The sequence below is a fragment of the Helianthus annuus genome, chromosome 9 (assembly GCF_002127325.2).
Source record: "Helianthus annuus cultivar XRQ/B chromosome 9, HanXRQr2.0-SUNRISE, whole genome shotgun sequence".
Classification (NCBI taxonomy): domain Eukaryota; kingdom Viridiplantae; phylum Streptophyta; class Magnoliopsida; order Asterales; family Asteraceae; genus Helianthus; species Helianthus annuus.
In genome coordinates, this window is record NC_035441.2 from 5,217,255 (window position 1) to 5,245,170 (window position 27,916).

General features: G+C 40.7%; 1 protein-coding gene across 1 annotated transcript; it reads right to left on the minus strand.

The window, feature by feature from the left end:
- Positions 1-14,665: 14,665 nt before the first annotated feature.
- LOC110875185 lies at positions 14,666-27,765 on the minus strand. Its single transcript, XM_022123385.1, has 3 exons — positions 27,615-27,765; positions 27,219-27,525; positions 14,666-15,338 (listed from the first exon to the last, which is right to left on the minus strand). Exons 1-3 carry the CDS (start codon positions 27,763-27,765, stop codon positions 14,666-14,668), a joined length of 1,131 nt encoding a protein of 376 aa, XP_021979077.1.
- Between the last annotated feature and the right edge of the window lie 151 nt (positions 27,766-27,916).

Below are 27,916 nucleotides of genomic sequence, written 5' to 3' on the forward strand. Positions count from 1 at the left end.
CCCCCGAGGGGGTCGCTAATAACTTCCTTGAGTTAAGATCACTTCTTAACCAACATGTGAACAGAGAAAGGGAAAAAGGTATAAGGATTCGTCTAGACTATGACGAGCCTGAGCCGACGTTATCTCCTGGACCACCTCTACCACCCTTCGTTACAAGAGGGGAAGCTGGTCCCAGCAACCCTTCAAACTTTCATCCTTATTTGTCCACTATGACAAATCCCACTGTTCACCCGGTTCTTTCTTCCCAACCAACCGCTAGTGGTACTCCTCTGGGACACGAGTTAACCCTCGACCAACTCCTACAATCCCCAGTGACTAGTTGTCCCACTTCTCTGAATACCACATGGGAGCAGGCCCTGTCCGTGCTCCCTTTAGCACGAAGTGCTGTTGCCAGCACCCCTCTTGGGGTAAGTTGCTCGGTTGGTCCTGGAAGCCTTCAAGGTTTCAATTTCGTGCCCAATGTGATGTCTCAGATGATGGCCCACTTCCCTTGGCAGCACTTCATCAATCAAGTGCTGGCCACCCAGGGAAACCAAGGCAATAATAACAACGGAGGCACGAGACCTGAAGAGGACTTGGCTAAACCTTACAAGCCAAGCAACCTTTCATGCTTTTCAAGACAGATAGCTGATTATGACTTCCAGTCAAAAATCAAAATGCCTGCCCACATCAAAACGTATGATGGGACCGAAGATCCAGAAGATCATCTTCAAATCTTTACTGGTGCTGCTCGAATAGAAAAATGGTCGAATGCTGAATGTTGCCTAATGTTCATGCAAACCCTCATTGGGTCCGCTAGAATTTGGTTCAACGACCTTCCTGCTCAAAGCATTCGAAGCTTTGATGATCTCAGCAGAGGCTTCCTGGCAAACTTCTCCCAACAAAGGAGATACGTCAAAGACGCGACTGTAATCTTCCAAATAAAACAACGAGATGACGAAAGCCTACGAGCATTCATTGAACGGTACAAAAAAGAAGGGCTAACCTACGTGGGGGCTGATGAGAAAATGAGGGTTGCCGGTTTTATGAACGCCATAACCTCTAAGTATCTCACACGAGATTTCAACAAATCTCTACCCAAAACCTTGGAAGAAGCCCTTGAAAGAGCCGAGGCTCATATCCGAGGAGAAGAAGCTGTTGATATCAAGGAACAAAGGAAAAGGGGTTCTGGTTGGCGAAGTAGCAGTCCAGCTAGAAAGAGAGGCAACTTCAACTCTTACGACAGACGCCCAAAGGGTTCAGACCCTCGAAGGGTTGAAGGGCGTAACCCTCCAAGCAGAGATAAAAACATGAGTTTCACTCCTCTCACCAAAACCCCTCAGGAGATCCTGGCAACGGAAGAGGTCAAGCAAAACTTCAGACCTCCCAGGCCTCTTCCCAAAAGTCGGAAAAACGAGAACTCCACTCAGTTCTGTGAATTCCATGAAGAAAAGGGACATCACACCAATGATTGCTTCCAACTGAAAAAGAGAATTGAAGAGGCTGTCAAGTCAGGAGAACTTGCCCACTTGGTAAAAGGAGTCCGAGACAAAATGGCTGAAAGCAAAGGAAAGGAAGTAAACATGGTGTACTCTGATGACAAGGCCCCTTACAAGAAACAACGCCTGGAAGCTTGGGAGCTTCAGTGTGTCTGCTTCCCCCCAACAAAGAAGGACCCACTACCTGGCCCTCTTGTGGTCGAAGCCCTCGTGGGGACCTTACAAACATGCAAAGCATACATAGACACGGGAGCAGCCACTGAAATCATGTTCGAAAAGTTCTTTAACCGATTAAGCAATGAGGAGCGTTCAAGGCTTCAACCCTCCGGGACTTCCATAAAAGGTATCGCTGATATAACCTTGAAACCTTTGGGGCAAATAACTCTTAACGTATGTTTCAGGGAAGGTTTAAAGGAAAGGACTCGATCACTAACCTTCGTGGTTATCAATATCCCTTCCAATTATGATGTGATCATAGGGAGACCCGGACAGTGTGCATTTTACATGGCTGTATCCGTTGGCCATGGCACTGTCAAGTTCCCCACCGAGAGAGGGATTGCAACCCTTCAACCCTCACAGGAAGCTTATCTAATCGAAGGAGAAAGCTCCAATGACGAGAAAGACAAGCAAGGGTTAGTCATCAACCCCAAGTACCCTGAACAACGAATAAGGGTCAACCCCAACCTTTCTCAAGAGACTCTTTCATACCTTGAGAAGCTGCTAAAACATCACAGCGATGTATTCGCTTGGTCCCCCGAGGATATGACCGGAATCCCTCGAAACATTGCTGAACATGAGTTAAGAATACCACCAAATATCAAGCCAGTGGTGCAGAAGAAAAGAAGCCTGGCACCTGAAAGAAGCCTAGCAGCTTGCCAAGAGGTTGAAAAACTTGTATCAGCTGGCATTCTTCGAGAAGTTAAGTACCAGTCATGGATTGCTAATCCTGTTATGGTTCGAAAACCTGATAACTCTTGGAGAATGTGTATAGATTTCAAGGATCTTAACAAGGCTTGTCCTAAAGATTGTTACCCACTCCCAGAAATTGACCTCAAGGTTGATTCACTCACGGGATACCCGTTCAAATGCTTTCTCGATGCATACAAAGGCTATCATCAGATCCTCATGAAAAAAGAAGACGAAGAAAAGACGGCTTTCCACACCGACAAGGGCATTTTCTGTTATCAAAAAATGCCTTTTGGCCTCAAGAACGCAGGAGCCACTTACCAACGGCTCGTCGATAAAGCCTTCGAAAGCCAAATTGGAAGAAACATGGAAGCATATGTCGATGACCTGGTGATCAAAAGCAAAACGGAATACCAGATGCTTGATGACATCCAAGAAACCTTCAAGAATCTTAGAAAAATCAACATGAAGCTTAACCCTGAAAAATGTTCGTTTGGGTTTGATGAAGGAAAATTCTTGGGTCATATTGTGGGAAAGCAAAGCATCAAGGCCAACCCCAACAAAGTAAAGGCTGTTCTCGAAGCTAAACCACCAAGAACCAAGAAGGAGGTTGAAAGCTTAAATGGGAAGCTTGCAGCCTTGAAACGTTTTACATCAAAACTGGCCGAAAGATCTCTACCATTCTACAAAACGCTCAAGAATTGTTCAGATAAGAAAGATTTCAGATGGACCAATGAGGCTGAGGAAGCTTTTAATCAAATGAAGCAGCACCTTGCTTCACTGCCAGATATCGCAGCACCGGAAACCGGGGAGCTCATATCGGTGTACCTCTCAGTCGCCGATGAAGCCATCAGTGCCGTCCTAACCATTGAAAGGGATAAGGCTCAGGTACCCGTCTATTTTTTCAGCAAAACCTTAAAACTGGCTGAAACCAAATATCCTCCCCTTGAAAAGTTAGCCCTAGCCTTGGTCCAAACAGCCAGAAGGCTTAGAAGGTACTTCCAAGCACATCCTATACAAGTGGTCACTGACCAACCTGTTAAGAACGTGCTTGAAAAACCTGAAAACTCGGGAAGATTGGCAAAATGGGCAGTGGAACTAGGTGAACATAACATCACCTATGTCCCACGAAAAGCAATCAAAGCTCAGGTTTTGGCTGACTTCCTAGTAGAAATCCCAAGCCAAAAGACTGAGGAAGTAAACACCACAACCACTGAACCCTCCAACCCTGAAGCCTGGAAACTATTCACAGACGGGGCTTCAAGCGTTGAAGGGTCAGGAGCTGGTATAATCTTAATCAACCCTGAAGGGCTAGAATTCACATATGCTCTTCGTTTCAACTTTCAGACCACCAATAACGAGGCTGAATACGAAGCACTGATTGCTGGTCTCCGGCTAGCCAAAGAAATGAAAGTCAACAAGCTTGAAGTGTTCACTGATTCACTATTGGTATCAAGCCAAGTCAACGATAGCTATGTTGCCAAAGAGCCCAACATGAGAAGGTACAAAGAAAAGTCCAAGGAATTAATGAACACCTTTCAAGCATGCAACATCAAACAAATTCCAAGATCCCAAAACAAAAGGGCAGATGCCTTAAGCAAATTAGCGTCCCTCACATTCGCCCACCTCACAAAAAAGGTGTTGGTTGAAGTGTTGAAGGCTCGTTCAATTGATGAATTGGAAGTACAAGATGTGGTCACCGAGGAAGATCCAAATTGGATGACTCCCATAAAGAAGTTCCTTCAAAACAATGAACTACCCAACGACCAAATGGAAGCTGAAAGGGTAAAGATCAAAGCAAGACAATATGTGTTGCAAGGAGAAATCCTCTATAAAAAAGGATACCTTGCACCATTATTAAGGTGTGTGGGCCCTGAACAAAGCAAATATTTGGTCAAAGAAGTGCATGAAGGAATATGTGGAGCTCATTTTGGAGCTAGATCGGTGGTTGCAAAGCTTATGAATTTGGGATATTTCTGGCCTTCAATGCATCGTGACACCGCTGAGCAACTAAAGAAATGCGATGCCTGCCAAATCCACTCACCAATACCAAAAAGTCCCAAACACGACTTGGTCCCCATAACCTCAGCATGGCCATTCCATAAATGGGGAATGGACATTGTCGGTCCATTCCCTCCAAGCAAAGGGGGAGTAAAATTCCTATTGGTAGCAATCGACTACTTCAGCAAATGGCCAGAGGTTAAACCCCTTGCCAAAATCACAGGAAAACAAGTCATAGACTTTGTTTGGGAGAATATCATATGTCGCTATGGGTTACCAGGGGTAATTGTCACCGATAATGGGAAACAATTCGCCGAGAAACCCTTCAGCCTTTGGTGCAAGGAGTACAGGATCAACCAAATCTTCAGCTCAGTGGCCTACCCGCAATCAAATGGCCAGGTTGAAAGAACCAACAGAAGTATTGTAGAAGGCATCAAGACAAGATTGGGGAGATATGAAAGTAATTGGCTGGAGGAATTGCCTAGCGTTTTATGGGCAATCAGAACGACGGAAAAAACAAGTCACAAAAAGACACCTTATAGCTTGGTATTCGGATCCGAAGCCGTAATCCCAGCTGAAATAGGAGTTGTAACCCAACGAGTTGTCAACATGGATCCCAATGTAAACACACAAGAGACCATGTTGAACTTGCAACTCCTAGAAGAAGCCCGGGATCAAGCAGCAATACAAGAAGCCAAGTACAAACAAAGGATGGAGGCCTATTACAACAAAAAGGTCAAGAACGAAAGATTCAAGCCAGGGGACCTAGTCCTCAAAAACAATGAAGCCAGCAAAAAGGAAAACCAAGGGAAACTAGGCCCAAAATGGGAAGGTCCTTACACCATCCTCGAAGCACACAAGGGCGGATCCTATAAGCTGGCAGATTCAGAAGGCAAAAGGCTTCCAAGGCACTGGAACGGAAAAACCCTTAGAAGGTTTTATGTTTAGAAAGTTTGGTTTGTAGCAAAACAAAAACCTTTTGTAAAAGCAAATGTTGCTTGAATGAATGAAGTTACTTTATCAAACTTGTCTTTCTATCCTAATATCAGGTTGAGAACCTAGCAAAAAACTCCATGGCAAGGGCCATGTAAGGGGATGAGCTCCCAGGCCATATCGCTCAATAGGTTCAAGGGTTGAATGGACCTATATAAGGGGTGAGTTCCTAAATCAATACAACTCCATGAGACTTATCAAAGAAAAACAATAGTGTCTCATAGACAGGTTTGAACAGCCTACACCAATCGTTCCTTAAGTCTAAAAAATGTACCCAATAAACAGACTTACGAAATCAAACAAATTACAACGAAATAAAAGAAAAGGATAGATACTACGTCTTGATGATAAACACTAAGGCAAAGTGACTGCAGCACTGAACCCTTTAAAGTGTAAAAAACATAAAGACAAAGTAAACAAAGACAAGGCAAGAAAAATAAATACACAAGCCTACCAACCAAACACACAAACCAAAACAGAAGCTACCCAGCGTTCAACCAACGGATACTTAGCTTGAAAGGTTAAAGGCTTCAACCCGGCAGCAATCATACAAAAAAAAAGAGCTTGAAGGGTTGAAACCCCACAAAACAAACCAAGCAAGTAAAACAAACAAAAACATCAACGACAAACATCATGCCATAAGTTAAGAAAGGCCATAAAAGACCTCCATAAGACAGTTAAAGCAAGCCCTAGTGACTTGCAAATAAAACTAATGTTTAACAGCCATATAGGCCCAACCAACCAACCATGGGAACCTTAAGGGTCCCTAAAACCTAAACATTGTTTAAAACATTACACAACATAAAATGTTTGCTAAGAAAGCTACGAATAAATGTCAGTTATCAGAGGGCTTGGAACCTTCACCCTTAGACTTTTTAGCTTTCTTTGTCTTCTTCACCTTCACACCTTCTTCACCACCAACTGCAGAGGTTTCCAAACCAGCATCTTTCGAGGTTTCAGGCAGACTGGAAAGGGTATCATCACTGTCCCCGGAGTAAGACCTCTTCCTCGACAAAGAGCCCAAAACCTCAGCACAAACCTTCTCATTCAACCCTTCAGGCTTCAATCCCTGTAAAACAGACAAAGGCTTACCAAAGCAGGAGGATACCTCATGAATATAAGGGTAAGTTAGCCTCTCCATCTGCTCAACAGAAGCCTTGAAAACATCAGAAGCCTCGGGGCGATACACGAGTGACTTCTCCAAAGGTTGCCCAGATTCATGAAGTTTATAGCCAGCAGTAAGGCCTTGATGCTTCCCCAGGTTCAGCAGCTTTGTGTAAACATCACCAAGGGCAGAGTTAAATTCCTTAGAGTGCAAAAGATAAGTCACAACCTGCTGAAACCCATGCTCGATCAACCACTGATTATCCGCAGTCACCTGACCAACGGAAGCCTTCAACCCCTCCTTTTCTTCACGAAAAGCCTTCTGCTGGACAGATAAGGCCTCTCGGTCAGCCTTCAACTTCAGCAAATTAGCTTCAAAGCTTTTCTTCAGGTCACCCATCTCAATGGCATGCATCTTCTTCAAATCCTCAATCTCCTTCTTCCAAGCTGCCTCCTTCTCTGCAAACCCAGCCACTTCCTTCTTCATTGATGCAAGGGAGGATTTCATTTTGTCTTTCTTTTTAGAAAAATCCTCATACTCCCGCATCCTTTGGCGAAAGCGTGTAATCCCTTGGGGAAGCATGGCTGCAAGGTTGCAAGTAGTTAAAACCATGCGAGACAACATAGTGTCATCATCCATCTCAGCAATAGCTTCACGAACGGAAGGAGGAGCAAGATGACTAAGAGCATCTTCACAAACAGCAGCATCCTTAAAAGTGTCATCATTCTTAACCAACCAAGCAGGCACATAAGTGCCCTCAGGGTTCAACCCTTCAACGTCCCTGCTAGACGATTCTTGAACAGGGGTAACAACACCCTTCTTCCCTCGAACCTTCTTACCACGCACAACTAATTCCTTCTCCTTCTCAACCTCTGCCTCAGCCTGATCCTCAGAAACCTCGATGTCATCACTCAAATCCACTGGCTCAGTGGAAGTGGATTGAGGAGTAGCCTTCAGTAAACGACGAGATAACCGGCGAGTTGAAGGCTTGGGAACATTGGACTTGGTAAAACCCTTCACATTTTCAACACTGACATAACCCGAGCCCTCAAACCTCTGCTCAGAGGTCCTCACAACAACATTTTCACCCGGAACAGTCGGAGCATCTTCAAAAACCACATCGGACGTATCGTCACTCTTGATGAAGTCCAAAGCAGACATAACTGCCAAAAAACAAATAAAGAAAATAAGTCACAAACAAAGTAGGACGAAAAGGCATAGGGAGAAAATGCATACCAAGGCCATTTCTCATCAACACCGGATCCCGATCAACTTTTGCCCAAATATTACTAACCCCTAAAAGCACTAACAAATGTTCGGGAAAGGGACGAACCCTCGAAGGGCAACCCCGAATAGCAGAAAGAAAGGCATCGTTTAATTCAGACTCAGCAGGCTCCGGATCATTGAGAACAGCATCCGGATGCCTCCACACCATTTTGAATGGAACAATCGATTCAGAAACCCAGAAAAAGGTATCCTTCCAGGATCCAAGGGTTGTAACCATGGACGAAACAAGACAAGTATCAATCTTTGTTGTTTCAAACGTGAACCAATCGCCATTTTTGGCTAAACGAAAAAACCTCCGGAAAAGCAACAGGGGGGGATCATAACCAAGAGCACGACAAAGCACTTCAAAATGTAAAACCCTAGCCATCCCTTTTGGATGAACTTGCCCAAAGGACACTCGGTAATATTCAAGCAAGTTCAGAACGAAAAACGAAAAAGGGTAACGAAGGTTGGACCATTGAAAATGGCGACAATACAAAGCAATAAAACCAGGAATCGGTTTGTCAATAGAAACATCGCAAGCAGGGGCGGTCGGATTAAACTGTTTATCAATGCCATATTCAAGGCAAAACAGGTCTACTTCCTCTTGTGTCATCCGGGAGAATGACCTCGCTAAATCCTTAAGGGCACCCATGATAAGAACAAAGTAAAAGCGATAATGGAAGAGAGAAACTAACCTGAGAAGAGGAAAACGGTGAATGATTGCAAAGAAAGTGAAGAAACTTTACAATAGTTAAAACAAATAAGAGAGTAAAGTAGGGGCATTAAAGGTAAATAAGTAACTTCTGCCAATTCGCCGCCTGACACATGTCAAATCAACTGTCAAATCGATTAAAATTCAAAATTCAAAAAGTAACCGCCTCAAACCCTTCAAGCCTCCAAACAACGAACCCTTGAAGCCTTTACAAGACATGCATAAAAGTCAGAAGTCTTTGAGCATAATACCCCAAAAACCTCTGACTTGGGGGGCTGACGACGGGGGTAGCCCAAAGACAAATAAAATTATTAATATGCAAAGGGCTTAAAAGGTTGAAAGGTTCATCGGATGAAAAGCTGTATAATGAGTGAATCGAGGAACAGTAACTAGTCATGTCCACCAACTCATCTCACCAACTCACGCTCACCAACTCACAAAGTCAGAGCAGGTCTGTACAGGCACACCCTATTAACCAGGGGTCCAAAGCCTTGAACCCCAAAAGGGGAAACCCTCCATAAGCAAACAGGTTCCGCTAGTATGGTCCATACCATTTCGAGAGGTGTCTTCCACTATAAGAAGACAGCTCGAAGACACTTCCTGGACATTCCAAAAAGCAGAGATTCCTTAATCTCTTGTCATTCAAGAGTTCTTTGTCACCTCCAAATAACTCTCCATCAGATTCATCTCATTTGCTTTCTTTTCTGAATTCGAGCTAGTCTCGAAGAAAGAACTTCAAAGCAAATATCTCAATCATACTAGTGAACCTCCTTCCACGTTTTGCAAACGTGGAGGGACCCCGCGACCTGCGTTAGGCAAAACTGAACCTTTCAGCCCTTTTGCCTGACCAGCCAAGCTACCATCCTTGGTCCCGTGTTTGTTGCATCAACAGGTTTGGTTTACGGTTTATTTGATTTATACGGTTCGATTTATTCGGTTTTTCAAAATTTTGTACCCCAAACTAAATCCAACCAACCAAATTAGGAATATGCAAACCAAACCCAACCATACCAAATTCAATTCGGTTTTGATTCAGTTAAAAACCAATTTCAACCAAATTGTTCGTAAGTACTTTTTTTTCCAAATTGATATTTATAATTAATGTTTATGTTCCAACTTCTTAACATCAAGTCAGCAACTAATTTAAATCGAACTATATGTAAATAAAAGAAAGTTTCAATTCAAAATAAAACAAACACATCCAGAAAATAGCCGTACACACAACTACAAAGTTTAAAATTCAAAACATAGAACATAGAAACTAGAAATAGTCAACATAAATCATCTTTTAACCTTATATGTGAAAATTTAGAAACCCTACTATATTTTGAAGAGTAAAACTATATAAATAAGTGGGCTTAGTTTGTGAGTTGGGCTTTATATTTATCATGTGGGCCGATAAATTTAAATGGTTTATTAAATATTATTATTTTTATTTAATAATTAGTTAAATTAGCTGTTTATTCAATTATCCAAATAAACAAAATAAAAATATATATAGAACCAAAACAAAACCAAATTCACAATTCGGTTTCGGTTAAAAACCAAACCAAACACCGAATTCGTTATTCGGATTGGTTTTTTCGGTTACGGTTACAGTTCGGTTTTCAGTTTTTATTTGGTTTCGCTTTTTTCTGAAGACCCCTAAAAGTATATATACAACAAAGTTTTTACATATTATTGTATGTTACGCGTTTGGGTAAAATAGTCATTAAAGAATGCTAACTGAAAACCGGATGTTAAGTAGTGGAAAAAATGAAACCTGGGATGAACTTTAAACATAAAGGATGTTCTCTGTAATTAATGATTTTCTTTTTAGAATGCCTTAACTCACACACTCACACAGCTACTAAGACTATATGGAGTGAGGAGGGGGGCTAGAAAAGGAGAAGTTGTGTGACATGTGGACGTCACGTCAGCACGCATCAGAATAGTGGTGTGGTTTAAAAATGAAAGGAGTGAGACAAGGCGTGAAAGAATGGCGTGGTGTAACACGTGACACATACTTTTTATTATTATCTTACAAATCAAATCTATTAAATAAAAAGGAAAAACAAATCTCTAAACCACACCCAATCACCATCACCCATATTAACATCAACAACACAACGCCTATGGAAATTCTCCCGCCCCCTCCCCACGCCAGCCACAACGCCGCCTCCTGGATGGTGTTCCGGCGTGGTTGTGGCTTCCACGCCAAATGGTCTAAACCTATACCCAGGAATTTTTCCATGGGGGTGCGGAACATTTTTAAAAATTTTAGGCCCCTAGGTATATAAGTAAAAAAATCGGTTCGTATCGGGTCGGGTCATGTAAAACAAACGAACATCAAACTAAATTTATATAATCATCAAAAAACATGTCAAACCTTGTTACAAACATAATTAAAACGTCGACGCCCTACGGGTTTTCATTTTTTGAAATCTATCCAAAACATCATCTAAAGCTAATTTCTTAAGCAATTCTTTCTTTATATAACATAAGTTCATCACTCCATAATATAATGTTTCAATTTTAATTTTAATTTTCAACTATTCAAGCCCTAGAAATCATAACGTAAGTTGTAATCACCCTAAAAATATATAAACAACATAATCACCCTAAAAATCATCTAAACAACCATAAACAACGTCAAAACACACAAAATTTCAAACCTATTTAACAACTTTATTACCCTTTTTTCTCCTATAATATCAACCAAAATCATCAAAATAACAAAGAAACTTACCCGTGTTCGGATTCCGGTTAGATTTGGTGTCAAAAACGGTGGTATGGTGGCTGATTATGGTGGTCGCCGGCTGCTGGACTGTTGTCGTTGGGTGATGTTGTTCGTTGGCAGTGCAAGGACGCAAGAGAAAGAGAGAGCGGGAGAGAATTTCTAAAGGTTTTGCGCTTTAATTATTTTATTATAGTTTGAAATATTGTAGGGTTTGGTTAATGGGCTAAGACTTAGTGGGCTAGCTAGTTAGGAATTATAAGTGGGTAAAGGTATGAGTATTTGGGTTTAGTTACGTATTAAAAGTTATATAATTTAGGTAGTATTTTTTAAAAAAATAAGAGTTTACTAAAAAAAATTAAAATATAAATTGATAACACTTTTTACCTAAGGGGTGCGGACGAAAAATTTCAAGTGTGTGGTCGAAAAATTCCAAGGGGTGCGGACGAAAAATTTCAAGGGGTACGGACGAGATTTTCGACGGAATTTAACACTAAATTTTTTTTTCCCTGGGGGTGCGCCCGCCCACCTTGATGTGTGCTTGAGTCCGCCCTTACCAATATCCACCATGAAACCAAACATTTAACCACTTAAAAGGGAACGACTTTCCTATATACTATGATAAACATGTGCGATACACATAATTAGGTACTTAGAATAAATAAGCATATATTACACTTTACACTTTATAATGAAAGATGATTGCTATAATAAACAGTATATAGAAAAATGGATTCAAAACTTAATTTAGAGGTTTATATACCATCCTTTTGAAAAAATGTAGAATGATACATACTATTAAATCCAATGCTTACTAAAAAAATATTATTATGAACATAGGAACCCCATGATCAAGTTGAACAATTCCCCCAAGAAACACCAAAAGGTAAAAAATAATGTTTTTTCAAGCAAAAACCCATAATCAAATTGGATATTACTACCACTATACACCAAAAATTAAGCCTCGTTTTCAATCAAGATATCCAAACTGTATCAAGTCAAAAAAAGATATATAAATGAAGCCAAAATTCATCAATGTTGACCATTTCAAATCCAACCTTTTGCATAGTGTTTAAGTTCACATTTTCTTGAATTTTCAAAGATAGAAAGAAGAATGATGAATCTTAGTTAGTTTAAATTTAAACTACCTTAGATATAATTATAAAATGTATATATGTAATGCGAGTAAATTACTCTTTTGGCCCCTGTAGTTTAGCCAGTTTAACCATTTCAACCTAAAAAGGAATCTTTTTACATATCAGACCCCAAGGTCGCATTTCATAACGATTTTGGCCCTTGATACTAACTTTGTTACTTTTTTCCAGTTAAGTGTAAGGATAATTAGGTCATTATATACCTTAGCGGTAATTTTTGATAATTACAAAGTTCTTTTAATATTTAAGAGATTTTAATGCAATTACTCAAGTTTTGTTTTATTATTTCGTTATTTTCACGATTATTATTTAACAAAACACGTTTTAAATATACAAATAAATATGTATTTTCATTAACCGTTTATTTTTATAAATGCCATTTTAAAAAAATAATTTTTTATTTTACATTTTGTTTAAACCATCTATCGTTGTTAAAATTATTCCTCTTTAAACCATTTGTTTTTTAAAATCGTTCTTTTTAAAGTCGTTTGTCTTTTAAAGTTTTGTTAAACACTTTATTTTATACCATTATTTTAAAAATCATTTATTTTTTAAACTACTCACTTTTTAAGTCTTTCATTTTTAAATTTTACAAAACAACGTGTATAAAAAAAACAAAAGAAATGTAAAATTTGAAAAAAAAAACATTCTAATAAAAAGTTTGCAAAAGAACATTCATTTTTAAACTTTTTTTAGAATGGTTTATTTCATTTTCAAATCTTCAATTTCTTTGGGTCGTTTGTTTATTCAAAATTCGTTATTTTTTTAACTTTTCGTTTATTAAATTCGTGCATTTTCTAGTTGCTTACACTTGTTAACTTACTTTTTTAAGGTTTTGTTTTTTTATAAACGTCATTTTTTTAATCTTCATTTTTTAAACCACTCGTTCGTTTAAAATCGATTGTTTTTTAGTTTCTTGGATTTTTAAAATCGTTCATTTTCTGAAGTTCTTTTTCCCTAATGGCTATAAGTAAACTGAATAAAAAGTTTCAAAAATGAACGATTTTAAAAAACGGTTCTTAAAGGAACGGTTTAACAAGAAACGCTTTTAAAATTTAATGACTTAAAATAACGAATTGTTAAAAAGTAAAAATATGATTTTAAAAAAGAACGGTACAAAATGAATCATTTAAAAAAACTTTAAAAGACAAGCAACTTTAAAAAGAACGATTTTAATAAACAAGCGGTTTAAAAATGAATAATTTTAAAAACGATAGACGGTTTAAAAAAGGTTAAAAAAATAAATTATTTTAAAAATGACGTTTATAAAAAACAAACGCTTAATGAAAATACATATTTATTTATATATATAAAACATATTTTGTTAATAGTAATTGTGAAAATAACGAAATAATAAAAAAAAGCTTGAGTAATTGCATTAATAACCTCTTAAATATTAAAAGAACTTTGTAACTATCAAAAACAACCCCTAAGGTATAAAATTACCTAATTACCCTTATACTTAACTGCAAAAAAGTAACAAAGTTAGTGTCAGTTGCCAAAACCGTTATAAAATGCAACCTTGGAATCTGATATGTCAAAAGATTCCTTTTTGGGCTGAAATGGTTAAACTGGCTAAACCATAAGGGCCAAAATAATAATTTACTCATATAATGCTAAAGACAAAGTTGCGGTTATGACTTCAATCTGGTAAGCCCCTTGAATATCCAATGTACCCAAATTGAATGATTTGCAACAATATCAACGATACATAGACGCCACATCATTGAAAGGGCTCTATTGCATCTTCTCAATAACACATATGGTATGGGATGGAGCCCCTTTAATCATTACCTTTTTTTTGAAAGGAAAACTTCATTCAAGCACCACAAGCGGTCCTCAAAACAAGGACCCCCGGGCAAACAAACGAAATTAGATCAAATCCATAGGATATTTACATCAATTATTCCAATCTAGATCTATTCCGAATCCAAAAGTACGACGTCGACTTTACGATCTCCATAACCTCAACCGGTCTTCGATACTTGTTATTATAAATACGAGCATTACGTTCATTCCACAACGCCCACATTGTAATGAAAACAATACCTCTTAAGATGTATTTGTATTTGTTTGAGTCTCCGCTACTTGCAAAAGGTCTGTCACATCGAAAGCAAAAATAGGATTCAACCGGCACCAAGCTTCAACTCTACTCCAAACTTCATTCGAAAGCAATCACCCGGTGAAAAAATAAATTTCCGTTTCCTGATCCGTTTGACAAAGAGCACAAGAGGCGTGTTGCAAATTCACTCCACGTTTCAGGAGCTCTGAAGTAGTTGGAAGTCGATTACGAGCAGCACTCCAAACTATTATTTTGCATTTTAAAGGGACCTAACCTTTCCATTTTACCTTTGGACTATTAGAAGCCATAGAATTAGCGGAGATCAATTTCTTTGCAGCGGACACTGTGACAATACCATCGTTTTCTGCCTTCCATTTCCAATCATCTAGACCTCCTCTCCAATTCAACTCTTGGATATCGCCTAGAAGTTGAAACAACTCTGTCAATTCCGCATACGAAGAAGGAGGCATCCTCCAATCCCACTCCAGGCTCTTAACATTGTTCACACATTGAATCCGAGCCGAAACTTTGACCCATTTCTTTTTTTCCAGCCAAAACAAGTTTGGATATGTAAGTCGAAGAGGTTCTTCTCGTAACCAAATGTCTCCCCAAAAGTTAATAGTAGAACCATCGCCAAGCAAACCAACAAAATAAGTATTAAGAGCCGAACCATTTGGGAGTTTTTTCTCCCCCACTTTCACGATTTGTTTCCAACAACCACTAGCCGAGGCGTTACATTGTAACATAGCCCAAGGCCTACTCGACCCATGACATCCCAAAATAATTTTCTTCCACAAGCTACTACCTTCTTTTTTAAATCTCCATGTCCATTTCAGAAGAAGCGCATCATTTACCTCTTGTAACTTTGCCACACCCAAACCACCTTTCTTTTTCGGAGTAGTTATTATATCCCAAGCAACCCATGGAATCTTTTTTTCTTCACTAGAACCCACCCACAAAAAACGTGTCACACCCCCAAAATCCACACGCGGAGTATCACCGCTTGGAAGCGTGACTGACCAGGATCAAGCCACCAATCATATTGAACATAGCATATAATTAAAAGAAGTTTATGAAATCCAACACAATACAACTGGTGTCCAAACAAAACATAGTTTAAGTAGCGGAAGCATAATATGAAAACCCAACATAAGTATTAAGTTCAAAATGTCATAATGTTTTTAACATGGCATCCACTGTCCATGTCCCACAACGACTACGCCTCCCAGTGCAAGCTCCATGAGTACTTAACGCCCTGCAAGGCATGTAACAGAGAGTCAACAATAAAGTTGAGCGAGTTCACAGTTGATTGTTCAGTTAATGAGTTCGTTTCAGAAATTGTAAGTTCGTTTCATAACCATGCGTTACCCAGTATCTTTGTCTCCAAACCTTTACAATATTAAATGGGGGCTTCCCATGTTGTATGTACTAGACTAGTCGTATCTATAAGTGTCATTCCCAATCCGAGGACAGTGGTAAGTATGAGTTTACGTAGGTTTTACGTAAGTTCCCTTCCCTAACCGAGGACAGTAGTACGTATCAAGTACGTAGGTTTAGCGCTGGTGTCCTTCCCAAACCGAGGACAATAGTACGTAGGTTTTACGTAGGTTCTAACACTAGTGTCCTTTCCAAACCGAGGACAATAGTACGTAGGCTTTATGTAGGTTTTTGTCACACCCCCAAAATCCACATGCGGAGTACCACCGCTTGGAGGCGTGACTGACCAGGATCTTAACCATCAATCACATTGAACTCATAAGTATAGGTGAACAGTACTTTCATTTATAAACAACAAGTGTTACAATATTACAATATTTCACAGTTTACAGCGGAAGCATATTTAACTCAATGAGTGTTTATAAAACCACATGTAAGTTCTTAATTCTTGTGTTGCGTATCCATGTGTCTTGACCCATGATCACTCCAGCTTCCCAGACAGCAAGTTCCCTGGATATGCACCTATAAGCCTGCAAGGCATGTAATAGAGAGTCAACAACTAGTTGAGCGAGTTCACAGTTTATAGTTCAGTAATAGTATAGTGTGAGTAGTATGTTCGTTCGTTATGTCATGTATCGTATTAGTTTCCATCGCGGCCTCCCAGGCAGGTATGCGAAGATTAGGGGATGTCTTTCCCAAGTATTCTAGACTAGGTTTATTTGTATCGCGGCCTCCCAGGCAGGTGTGCGAAGATTAGTAAATTTAGTTCGCGGCCTTCCTAAGGCAGGTGTGCGAAGTCAGTCATAATATCGCGGCCAACCCTTGGCAGGTGTGCGAAGATCAGTTCAATAAGTGTTACTAGTCTAGCCGTATCTTGTCGTTAGGTTCTATCATCTGAGTATATACAATAAGTCATCCAATCCCATTCCCACCCGGGAACCCCATGCCTTGGCTGTGTGAACTCACCTTGGTTTGCTCGGTATGCTAAAAGGGTTACACGTCCACAATTAATCAATCATGACCTATAGTACGCACGTGTATACAATCAGTTTTCGTTCGTAACAATCTTGCACACAAATCTAACGTCACATAGTGTGTTTATGCATTTCTCATCAAGTAGCACATAACAGTTGGTTCATGTTCACACAGTCATACTCCATATAACTGAGTTCTTAGTAATATCTAACATGGTTAATCAATTAACATGCTCGACAGAGCTAACATGTTTAACAAAGTTTACAACTTAACGGAATCAACATACATACAGGAATATAAACTAACAGTGTTAATTATCTAATAGAGTTCACAAACAATTAGGTTATTAGCTTACCAACTTAACTAAAGTTCATTTGTTTAACAAAGTTACATACCTGAAGTTAACTGAGTTAATAAACTTAACTCAGTTAATAAGTTAAACGTAGTTGCATACTTAACAGATTTCATATACAAATTAAGGACTATTAGCCGAAAACACTTTTGGACCAAAAACACTTGGGCCGAAAACAGTGGGGCCGAGATCCTTTGTTGGCGAAAACACAATTGGGCCGAAAACACTTTTGGGCCGAAAACTCCAATTGACGAAAACACTTGGGTGACGAAAACCCAAAGTGTTTTCGTTGGGGTAGTGTTTTCGTCGGCCTAAACAATAATTCATCATCATCACAGCAACAGTTACGGAACCAAAGTCCTAATGGTCATCAATCATAACAGTAACCATGTATCAAGATCTAGTCAATCATTACATACACATTCACAAACAGCTCAGTCCATGTGTTAACCTAATCGATATTAATGCAGTTGACGTCAACATTATCCACAATGTCAGAAATACTCAGCAGCCACCCAAAACGACACTAACAGTTTTGACGGTTTCATCCAACAATCGTTCAATCCGAATAATTAATATCATCACCACCGATTTCATCAAGAACAGTTTCTTAACTCTAGACCATAATACGCATTACAGTTACATGAATATTATTAGCATAGAATCATGACCAAACTAACAATTTACCATACACAATAGCCTATACCCGGTCACTATTTCTTAAAGATTAACGAGCACCATTTAAAATCACAAAGATCTAATCATTTGTTTATCAATCACCATTAGATCATATGATCATAACACCTCATAAAAGCAGTTAATATATGATACCAACAAACAATTCATGATGATTTCAAACAAATATTAATCAATAAGGGATTACTAACCCAAGTAGAGAAGACAGTAAATCGATCGACGTATGGAACTTGAGTGCTCAAAACTGCCGTCGGGTTTCAAAGGTGAACGAGAGAGTGTGTGTGAGGTGATTAGGGTTTGCTAACTAGTTATCGAACTCAAGCACTGGATAAAACAAAACCTATATTAAATCGTTATTGGGCCAAAGCCCATTCCATGTTTTCGGCAGTTTAGTGTGGACGAAAACACTTAAGTGTTTTCACCAACATAGTGTTTTCGTGGGGTAGGGGTCCTCACCAAGGGGGTGTTTTCGGGTAGGGCATTTGGGTTGGGGTGATTTCGTGGGTTCCTTGCTTGCTTTTAAGATTCCCAAACACAAACGTAATACAACACATTAATACAACTATGCACATCAAACTATAAAACACACTTGTAAGGCACAACATGTATCTAGAAACGACATCTAGTGAACAAGTACTAAGTCAAGTAGAAACCTTGGAAACTCGGGTTGTCACAGTTTTAGCACTGGCGTCCTTCCCAAACCGAGGACGGTGTTAAGTAGTCTAGTAGAGATGAAAGTACGGGTAGTCATACAATCCCATTCCCAACCCACTGGGAATCCCATGCCTTGGAAGTGTGAACTCACCTTGGTTTGCTCGGTATGCTAAAGTATGTGCTCACAAATAATCAGTCAAGGCCTAAAGTACGCACGTGTACATAATCAGTTAATATTCACAAAGTTTGACTAACAGTCAAGATCATCACGTACATGTAGTAACAACTAACGCATAGCATTTAACAGTTATACAAGTATATGTAAGTCCTACATTTCATTAACAGCAGTTAACTAACTCAGTTAACCCTTAACAGAATTAAACTAAGTTAATGTGCAGTTTAACAACTCGACGAAACACACCGTTTCGTCGTAAATCCCTTTCGACGAAACCCATCCCTTTCGTCGTGATCATCTTCGGCGAAACACCCTCCGTTTCGTCATATTTGCTCTCGGCGAAACACTCCCTGTTTCGCCGTGATTTGCGTTTCGTCTACACGTCAGTTACGTCGTGTAACGAATCATTACCCACAAACCCTAATCATTATCCACAGCCGTTACACTCTATTATCAATCATCATCATACAGAAATCATTCGATGTTCAACCAATCAGAGCAGAATCATTCATTAATCTCAATCGATCTTTATCATACAATGACTATTACATGAACACAAATTCACGGATTCACAACATCAACCAATCTATCCCATAAAACAACATCTTATTAAAAACTACAACATCAAGAACCCTAAACATTCACAGATTCAGCATTTTGTCATCACATAATTCGAATAGCGTTTACGAGTTTCATTATTATTCATACATATTATAATAACCAATCAAAAGGGATTCCAAACATAAGACCAAGCATTATATATTATCGATGAATCATGCAGCGATAACAATCAATTTAAATCATGCAAGGGTTAAACACTAACCGTGACAACGGAAACACTAACTTGATCGATCTAGTAGGCTTCAAACACACAGGATTGCTGTCGCTAAGGGGAGAGAGCTCTAGGGTTTCTGATTTGCTAAAAGTGTCTCGAATGAAACTGTAACACCTAATAAATATCCGCGTAACGTATTTGGGCCCTTACTGGGCTTCGGCGAATCATGGGCCGGCGAAACACCATGTTTCGTCGAGATGCTTGTGACGAAACAAACTCTGTTTCGTCAGTGTGGCTTATGCGAAACACTTGTGTTTCGTCAGACCTTTCCAAGGTTTAAGTGATTTAATTTTTCAAACAGGATACATAATAAACACCTAAGTCACATTAAATAGATAATCATATCAAACAAACTTCTCAATATATAATCCAACGTGTACAATTACAAGGCAAATAATCAGACAACTAAATAGTTAACGAAAAATAAATGCGAAGATGGAATCTTAGAAACTCGAGTTGTCACATTATCCCCAACTTGAAAGAAATTTCATCCCGAAATTTAGCATGCGGTTACTGAGGAAGCTAGTTAAGTTGAGTAGTTTACTGGTTTTCCTGGGGTGTCACATTATCCCCCTGTTGATTTGGAATTTTGTCCTGAAATTCTGTAGTAGCTTCAGCCTCAGAAGTGGTTGCATTGTTCTCGAACAACTGGGGATATTTGAGTTTCATTTGATCTTCTCGTTCCCAGGTGAACTCTGGGCCATGACGGGAGTTCCAACGAACCCGAACAAGAGGTATTCTGGTGTGCTTGAGGACCTTAACATCTCGGTCCGTGATTTCAACTGGTTCCTCGACGAATCGCAACTGATCGTCGATAGTGAGCTCCTTCAAAGGAACAATGAGAGTCTCATCTGACAGACACTTCTTCAGATTTGACACGTGAAAAACGTTGTGAACTCCACCAAGTTCTGCTCGTAGGTTCAGCTTGTAGGCCACCTTGCCTATTTTCTCGATGATTTCGAACGGTCCGACATATCGCGGATTGAGTTTGCCCCTTTGCCAAAACGAACTACACCTTTCCAAGGTGAGACTTTGAGTAGCACTCGATCCCCAACCTGGAACTCGAGTGGTTTCCTGCGCTTATCAGCGTAGCTTTTCTGACGGTCACGAGCTACCGCCATTCGTTGTCGTATCTGAGCAATTCTTTCTGTTGCGTCTATTACAAGTTCTAGACCCGTGATCTGACTATCACCCACCTCTGCCCAACAAAGAGGTGATCGGCATTTACGCCCGTACAATGCCTCGAATGGAGCGGCTTGAATGCTGGTGTGGTAACTGTTATTGTACGAAAACTCCACCAAAGGGAGATGTTTTTCCCAACTGCTGCCGAAATCGATTACACATGCCCGAAGCATGTCTTCTAGAGTTTGAATAGTGCGCTCAGACTGCCCATCCGTCTGAGGGTGATAAGCTGTGCTCATGTCTAATCGAGAGCCAAAAGATTTGTGCATTGCTTGCCACAGTTCCGAAGTAAAACGTGCATCACGATCGGAAATAATAGAGGTTGGCACCCCGCGCCTCGAAACCACTTCCTTCAAGTAAATGTCTGCTAAGGTAGAGAACTTGTCTGTTTCCTTGATAGCCAGGAAGTGTGCAGACTTTGTGAGTCGATCCACGATCACCCAAATAGTATCATTCCCACGTTGCGATCTAGGCAGGCCAGTAACAAAATCCATGGAAATTTCCTCCCATTTCCATTGTGGTATCTTTGGTTGCTGGAGTAGGCCTGATGGTTTCTGATATTCCGTCTTGACTCTCGCACAGGTCAAACACTTGCTAACGTAAGTTGCTATGTGGGCTTTCATGCTAGGCTACCAATACGTAGTTCTGAGATCGTGGTACATCTTATCCGAACCTGGATGTACTGAGTAGCGAGACTTATGTGCTTCCTCCATCACTAGCTCGCGTAAGTTTCCATAATGCGGGACCCAAATGCGTCCTGTTACGTAGTAGGCGCCGTCTTCCTTTTGTTCTAACCGTTGCCTTGAGCCGCGTAAGGCTTCAGCCTTGACGTTTTCTGGTTTCAATGCTTCTACCTGAGCATCTCGTATCTGTGCAGGAAGACTAGACTGGATGGTGAGTTGCAATGCTCGTACACGCCTAGGTGTAGTATCTTTTCGACTGAGGGTGTCGGCCACAACATTAGCCTTGCCCGGATGGTACTTGATCGCGCATTCGTAATCGTTTAATAGCTCGACCCATCGACGTTGACGCATGTTTAATTCCTTCTGTTTGAAGATATGCTCGAGAATCCTGTGATCGGTGTAGATGGTGCACTTGGTACCGTACAGGTAATGTCTCCATATCTTGAGCGCGAAAACTACAGCTCCCAGCTCTAGATCATGCGTAGTGTAATTCCTTTCATGCATCTTAAGTTGGCGCGAGGCGTAAGCAATGACTTTATCCCGTTGCATCAATACACAACCCATACCCTGAATTGATGCGTCGCAATAAACTACAAAATCGTCTGTGCCTTCAGGCAATGAGAGGATAGGTGCACTGCAAAGTCTATCCTTTAAGTGCTGAAATGCTGATTCCTGAGTATTAACCCATCGATAAGTAACTCCCTTCTGCGTTAGTAAGGTGAGAGGTTGCGCAATCTTGGAAAATTCCTTGATAAACCTCCTGTAGTAACCTGCCAAACCCAAGAATTGGCGAATTTCCGTTGGTGTGCGAGGTGCAGGCCAGTTCTTGATTGAGTCTACCTTGGATGGATCAACATGAATTCTATCCTTGTTTACCACGTGGCCTAGAAAGTGGACTTCACGAAGCCAGAAGTTGCATTTTAAAAACTTGGCGTACAGATGTTCTGTTCGAAGGAGTTCCAAAATGAGTCGTAAATGCTGCTCGTGTTCCTCCTGACTCTTAGAGTAGATCAGAATATCGTCGATGAATACAATAACAAATTTGTCTAAGTAAGGCTTGCACACTCTGTTCATAAGATCCATGAAGACTGCATGCACGTTTGTTAGCCCGAATGGCATGACCAGAAACTCGTAGTGGCCGTAGCGAGTTCTGAATGCTGTTTTGGAGACGTCCTCGTCCCGGACTCTCAGTTGATGGTAGCCTGACCTCAGATCAATCTTGGAGTAGTAGCTCGACCCTTGCAACTGGTCGAATAAGTCATCGATGTGTGGAAGAGGATAGCGATTCTTCACGGTCACCTTGTTTAGTTCGCGGTAATCTATGCACATGCGGAAAGTACCGTCTTTCTTCTTAACAAACAACACTGGAGCTCCCCAAGGCGAAGAGCTAGGACGAATAAAACCTTTATCCAAAAGTTCTTGCAGTTGCTTGGACAGTTCTTCCAGTTCGGTTGGAGCTAAGCGATAAAGTGCTCGAGCTATGGGTGCTGCTCCAGGAGCTAGCTCGATCTGGAATTCGACCTGGCGATGAGGCGGTAGACCAGGTAAATCTTCCGGAAACACTTGAGGAAAATCGCGTACTACTGGGATATTCTCTATTGTTTTCTCTTTCGTTGATGCGTCAGTAACAAGTGCTAAAATAGCGGTGTGGCCCTTTCGCAAACACTTCTGGGCCTAAAGAAACGAGATGATGCCCACCACAGCACCACTCTTGTCGCCTTGAATTTCGAGAGGTTCTTTACCAGAACGGGGAATACGAACAATCTTTTCCTTGCATAAGATCTCTGCTTGCTGTTGGGATAACCAATCCATCCCAATGACGATGTCGAAACTACCCAGAACTATAGGAATGAGATCGATAGAGAAAGTCTGACCAGCGAGGACAAGATTACAACCCTGAACTATGTGTGTGACCTCTAGACTTCTACCATTTGCTAACTCTACAACATGCTTGGTATTCAAAAGTGTTGGTGTGCGGTTGAGCATTTGACTAACTTTTAGAGACACATAACTGGTATCGGCACCCGAATCAAATAAAACAGTAACGTAAAAGTCATCGAGAAGGAACTTACCCATTACTACATTAGGATCATTCCTTGCTTCACCCTGACCCAGCACGAACACACGACCCCTAGCACCGTTGTCATTATTGTTTCCCCCATTGTTGTTCCCGTTATTGTTCCCGTTTCCTTGGTTGTTCTGATTCTGATTCTGGTTTAACTGTGGGCAGTGTCTCTTGTAGTGACCTTCAGCGCCACAATGAAAACATCCTTTGTTGCCTTGTTGTCGTTGCTGATTCTGCGGTGCTTGCTGTTGCTGCTGGCGATTCTGATTTGCAGGCCGTGAGCTCCTGCAATCCTTAGCTTCATGACCCATCTTGAGACACCTCTAATAACGACCCTTGTTGCACTGACCACGGTGGTGTCTGTTGCATATGTTGCACTTTGGGTGATTTCCTCGATATCCACCCTACCCCTGACTACCAGAAGATTGCTGACCAGGACTCTGGTAGTCGTTAGTTTGTCGCTGTTGTGCCTGGAACTAAACTGTAGTCGAACCCTTGCTGGAATCTCCATCCCATTTTCGCTTGTTGTCACTGGGGATAGCAGAAGTGGTAGTAGCGGTAGCAGCACTGATACGTTTAGGCAGCTTGTTCTGTTCCACTGCCTTGTCTGTGAAACGATGAGCAAGACGAGGTCACATGGCTCTGAATCTCTGGTACTAAGCCTTTAAGATATAACTCAATGTGCTTGATAAGAGGGTCCACCATAGTTGGACACAAGATGGCCAGCTCGTTTGACCATTTCGTATACGCCGCTATCTCTGACCCTGTCATCTTCAGGTTAAAGAACTCCACTTCCAACTTGTGGATGTCATCACGAGAGCAGTATTCCCGCTTGATCAGTTCCTTGAAGTCGTTCCATGGGGTGGCATTAGCAGCCGCCAACCCCAGCATCTGAACTTGCGCATTCCACCAAGTCAGTGCAATGCCTTCGAGAGTACCAGTGGCATACTTCACCCTGCGAGCCTCAGGGCATTCACACATCTCGAAGACCGATTCGAGCTTCTCGAACCAGTGGAGGAGTCCAACGGCCCCTTCAGTGCCACTGAATGTGCTAGGACGACAATCCATGAAAGTCTTGAACGTGCATACAGCTGGCTAAGCGTGCTGACCTGTTGTGTATAAGAACAGGACAAGGTTAAACACAAGAGTTGGTTTAGGAGTGTGGGATCTAAAGATCCTAGAGTGAGTTGCGACTACAGGGTATACCTCCTGCTTGAGCGGCTGCAAGTGCCGCAGCAACTTGTTCGTTAATCAGAGCCGTCAACTGGGCTTGAGTCATATTGACACGTCCACTCATGATCTTCATAACAAAAGGGAAACATGAGTGAGAGAGGTTCGCGAAAATGCGATGACAGAAGCGAGTAAGCACACATGTGTTTCAAATATTAGTTGCTACGTTTATCTAAGCATACCATGAGCAAAGTTCTATGTAACTAACAAGTAGGCAATAAAACATAAACCATATCACCTATAGTGTTGAGTCTTGCACATGGAGCGAAGCGTCGTTGTGGATCGTTGAGCATTGTTCTGGTTATAGTCTGGTTTTATCCAAAAGTTTTCCCCTTTTTAAAACCAAGTTCACTATAACCAATGGCTCTGATACTAATCTGTCACACCCCCAAAATCCACACGCGGAGTATCACCGCTTGGAAGCGTGACTGACCAGGATCAAGCCACCAATCATATTGAACATAGCATATAATTAAAAGTAGTTTATGAAATCCAACACAATATAATTGGTGTCCAAACAAAACATAGTTTAAGTAGCGGAAGGATAATATGAAAACCCAACATAAGTATTAAGTTCAAAATGTCATAATGCTTTTAACATGGCATCCACTGTCCATGTCCCACAACGACTGCGCCTCCCAGTGCAAGCTCCATGAGTACCTAACGCCCTGCAAGGCATGTAACAGAGAGTCAACAACAAAGTTGAGCGAGTTCACAGTTGATTGTTCAGTTAATGAGTTCGTTTCAGAAATTGTAAGTTCGTTTCATAACCATGCGTTACCCAGTATCTTTGTCTCCAAACCTTTACAATATTAAATGGGGGCTTCCCATGTTGTATGTACTAGACTAGTCGTATCTATAAGTGTCCTTCCCAATCTGAGGACAGTGGTAAGTATGAGTTTACGTAGGTTTTACGTAAGTGCCCTTCCCTAACCGAGGACAGTAGTACGTATCAAGTACGTAGGTTTAGCGTTGGTGTCCTTCCCAAACCGAGGACAATAGTACATAGGTTTTACGTAGGTTCTAACACTGGTGTCCTTTCCAACCAAGGACAATAGTACGTAGGCTTTACGTAGGTTTTAGCACTGGCGTCCTTCCCAAACCGAGGATGGTGTTAATCAGTCTAATAGAGATGAAAGTACGGGTAGTCATACAATCCCATTCCCAACCCACCGGGAATCCCATGCCTTGGAAGTGTGAACTCACCTTGGTTTGCTCGGTATGCTAAAGTATGTGCTCACAAATAATCAGTCAAGGCCTAAAGTACGCACGTGTACATAATCAGTTAACATTCACAAAGTTTGACTAACAGTCAAGATCATCACGTACATGTAGTAACAACTAACGCATAGCATTTAACAGTTATACAAGTTCATGTAAGTCCTACATTTCATTAACAGCAGTTAACTAACTCAGTTAAACCTTAACAGAATCAAACTAAGTTACTATGCAGTTTAACAACTCGACGAAACACACCGTTTCGTCGTAAATCCCTTTCGACGAAACCCATCCCTTTCGTCGTGATCATCTTCGGCGAAACACCCTCCGTTTCGTCATATTTGCTCTCGGCGAAACACTCCTTGTTTCACCGTGATTTGCGTTTCGTCTACACGTCAGTTACGTCGTGTAACGAATCATTACCCAGAAACCCTAGTCATTATCCACAGCCGTTACACTCTATTATCAATCATCATCATACAGAAATCATTCGATGTTCAACCAATCAGAGGAAAATCATTCATTAATCTCAATCGATCTTTATCATACAATGACTATTACATGAACACAAATTCACGGATTCACAACATCAACCAATCTATCCCATAAAATAACATCCTATTCAAAACTACAACATCAAGAACCCTAAACATTCGCAGATTCAGCACTTTGTCATCACATAGTTCGAATGGCGTTTACGAGTTTTATTATTATTCATACATATTATAATAACCAATCAAAAGGGATTCCAAACATAAGACCAAACATTATATATTATCGATGAATCATGCAGCGATAACAATCAATTTAAATCATGCAAGGGTGAAACACTAACCGTGACAACGGAAACACTAACTTGATCGATCTAGTAGGCTTCAAACACACAGGATTGCTGTCGCTAAGGGGAGAGAGCTCTAGGGTTTCTGATTTGCTAAAAGTGTCTCGAATGAAACTGTAACACCTAATAAATATCCGCGTAGCGTATTTGGGCCCTTACTGGGCTTCGGTAATAATCATGGGCTGGCGAAACACCCTGTTTCGTCGAGATGCTTGTGACGAAACAAACTCTGTTTCGTCAGTGTGGCTTATGGCGAAACACTTGTGTTTCGTCGGACCTTTCCAAGGTTTAAGTGATTTAAGTTTTCAAACAGGATACATAATAAACACCTAAGTCACATTAAATAGATAATGATATCAAACAAACTTCTCAATATATAATCCAACGTGTACAATTACAAGGCAAATAATCAAACAACTAAACAGTTAACGCGCAATTAATGCGAAGATGGAATCTTGGAAACTCGAGTTGTCACAAAATGCCTCATAATAGCCTCAATAGTATCAATCACCGCCTTAGGAGCTTTGTAAAGCGAAAGGTAATAAATTGGTAAACTTTCAAGAACCGACTTAATGAGAATTAACCGGACTCCAATCGATAAAGTTTTCGCGCCTCCAATCGATAAAGTTTTCGCTTTCCAAGACGCAAGACGAGCCTTTATAACTTCAATAACCGGGTTCCAATTACTAATACGAGTAATCTTGGCCCCAACTTGAATTCCTAAGTAGACGAAAGGAATCCCTCCCTTTTTACATCCCAATATTTCCATCATATTATCGACCTCCATGTCTTCGGTACCAACCCCAATAAATTCAACTTATGAAGATTAATCCGAAGACCCGAACAGAGAGAGAAAATCCGAAAAATCCTGGCGATACTCTGAATATTCTCGCGCGACCATTCTCCTAAAATAAGGGCGTCATCCGCATAGAAAAGATGAGAAATATCCACTTCATTATCCGAGAAATTAATACCCTTGAATTCATCGATCTCTTTAGCTTTCTCCAATAACCAAGACAGAGATTCCATCACAATTAAGAATAGGAACGGCGAAAGAGGATCACCTTGACGGAGGCCTTTTTCACATCGGTGAGCCATTTACTAGGACCACGGCTCTAGAAGACTTGAGAATTCCTTTAATCCAACGACACCAAATCGGAGGAAAACCCATTTGAGACAT

Bases quoted from the DNA above. Each gene is read 5' to 3' on its own strand.
- LOC110875185 (XM_022123385.1), bottom strand. From the start codon at position 27,765: ATGGAATCTCTGTCTTGGTTATTGGAGAAAGCTAAAGAGATCGATGAA. The intron at 27,526-27,614 runs GTATCGCCAGGA...TTGGTACCGAAG, and splicing joins GTCGCGCGAGAATATTCAGA to ACATGGAGGTCGATAATATG. The intron at 15,339-27,218 runs GCATTTTGTGAC...GGTGGGTTCTAG, and splicing joins ACTATTGAGGCTATTATGAG to TGAAGAAAAAAAGATTCCAT.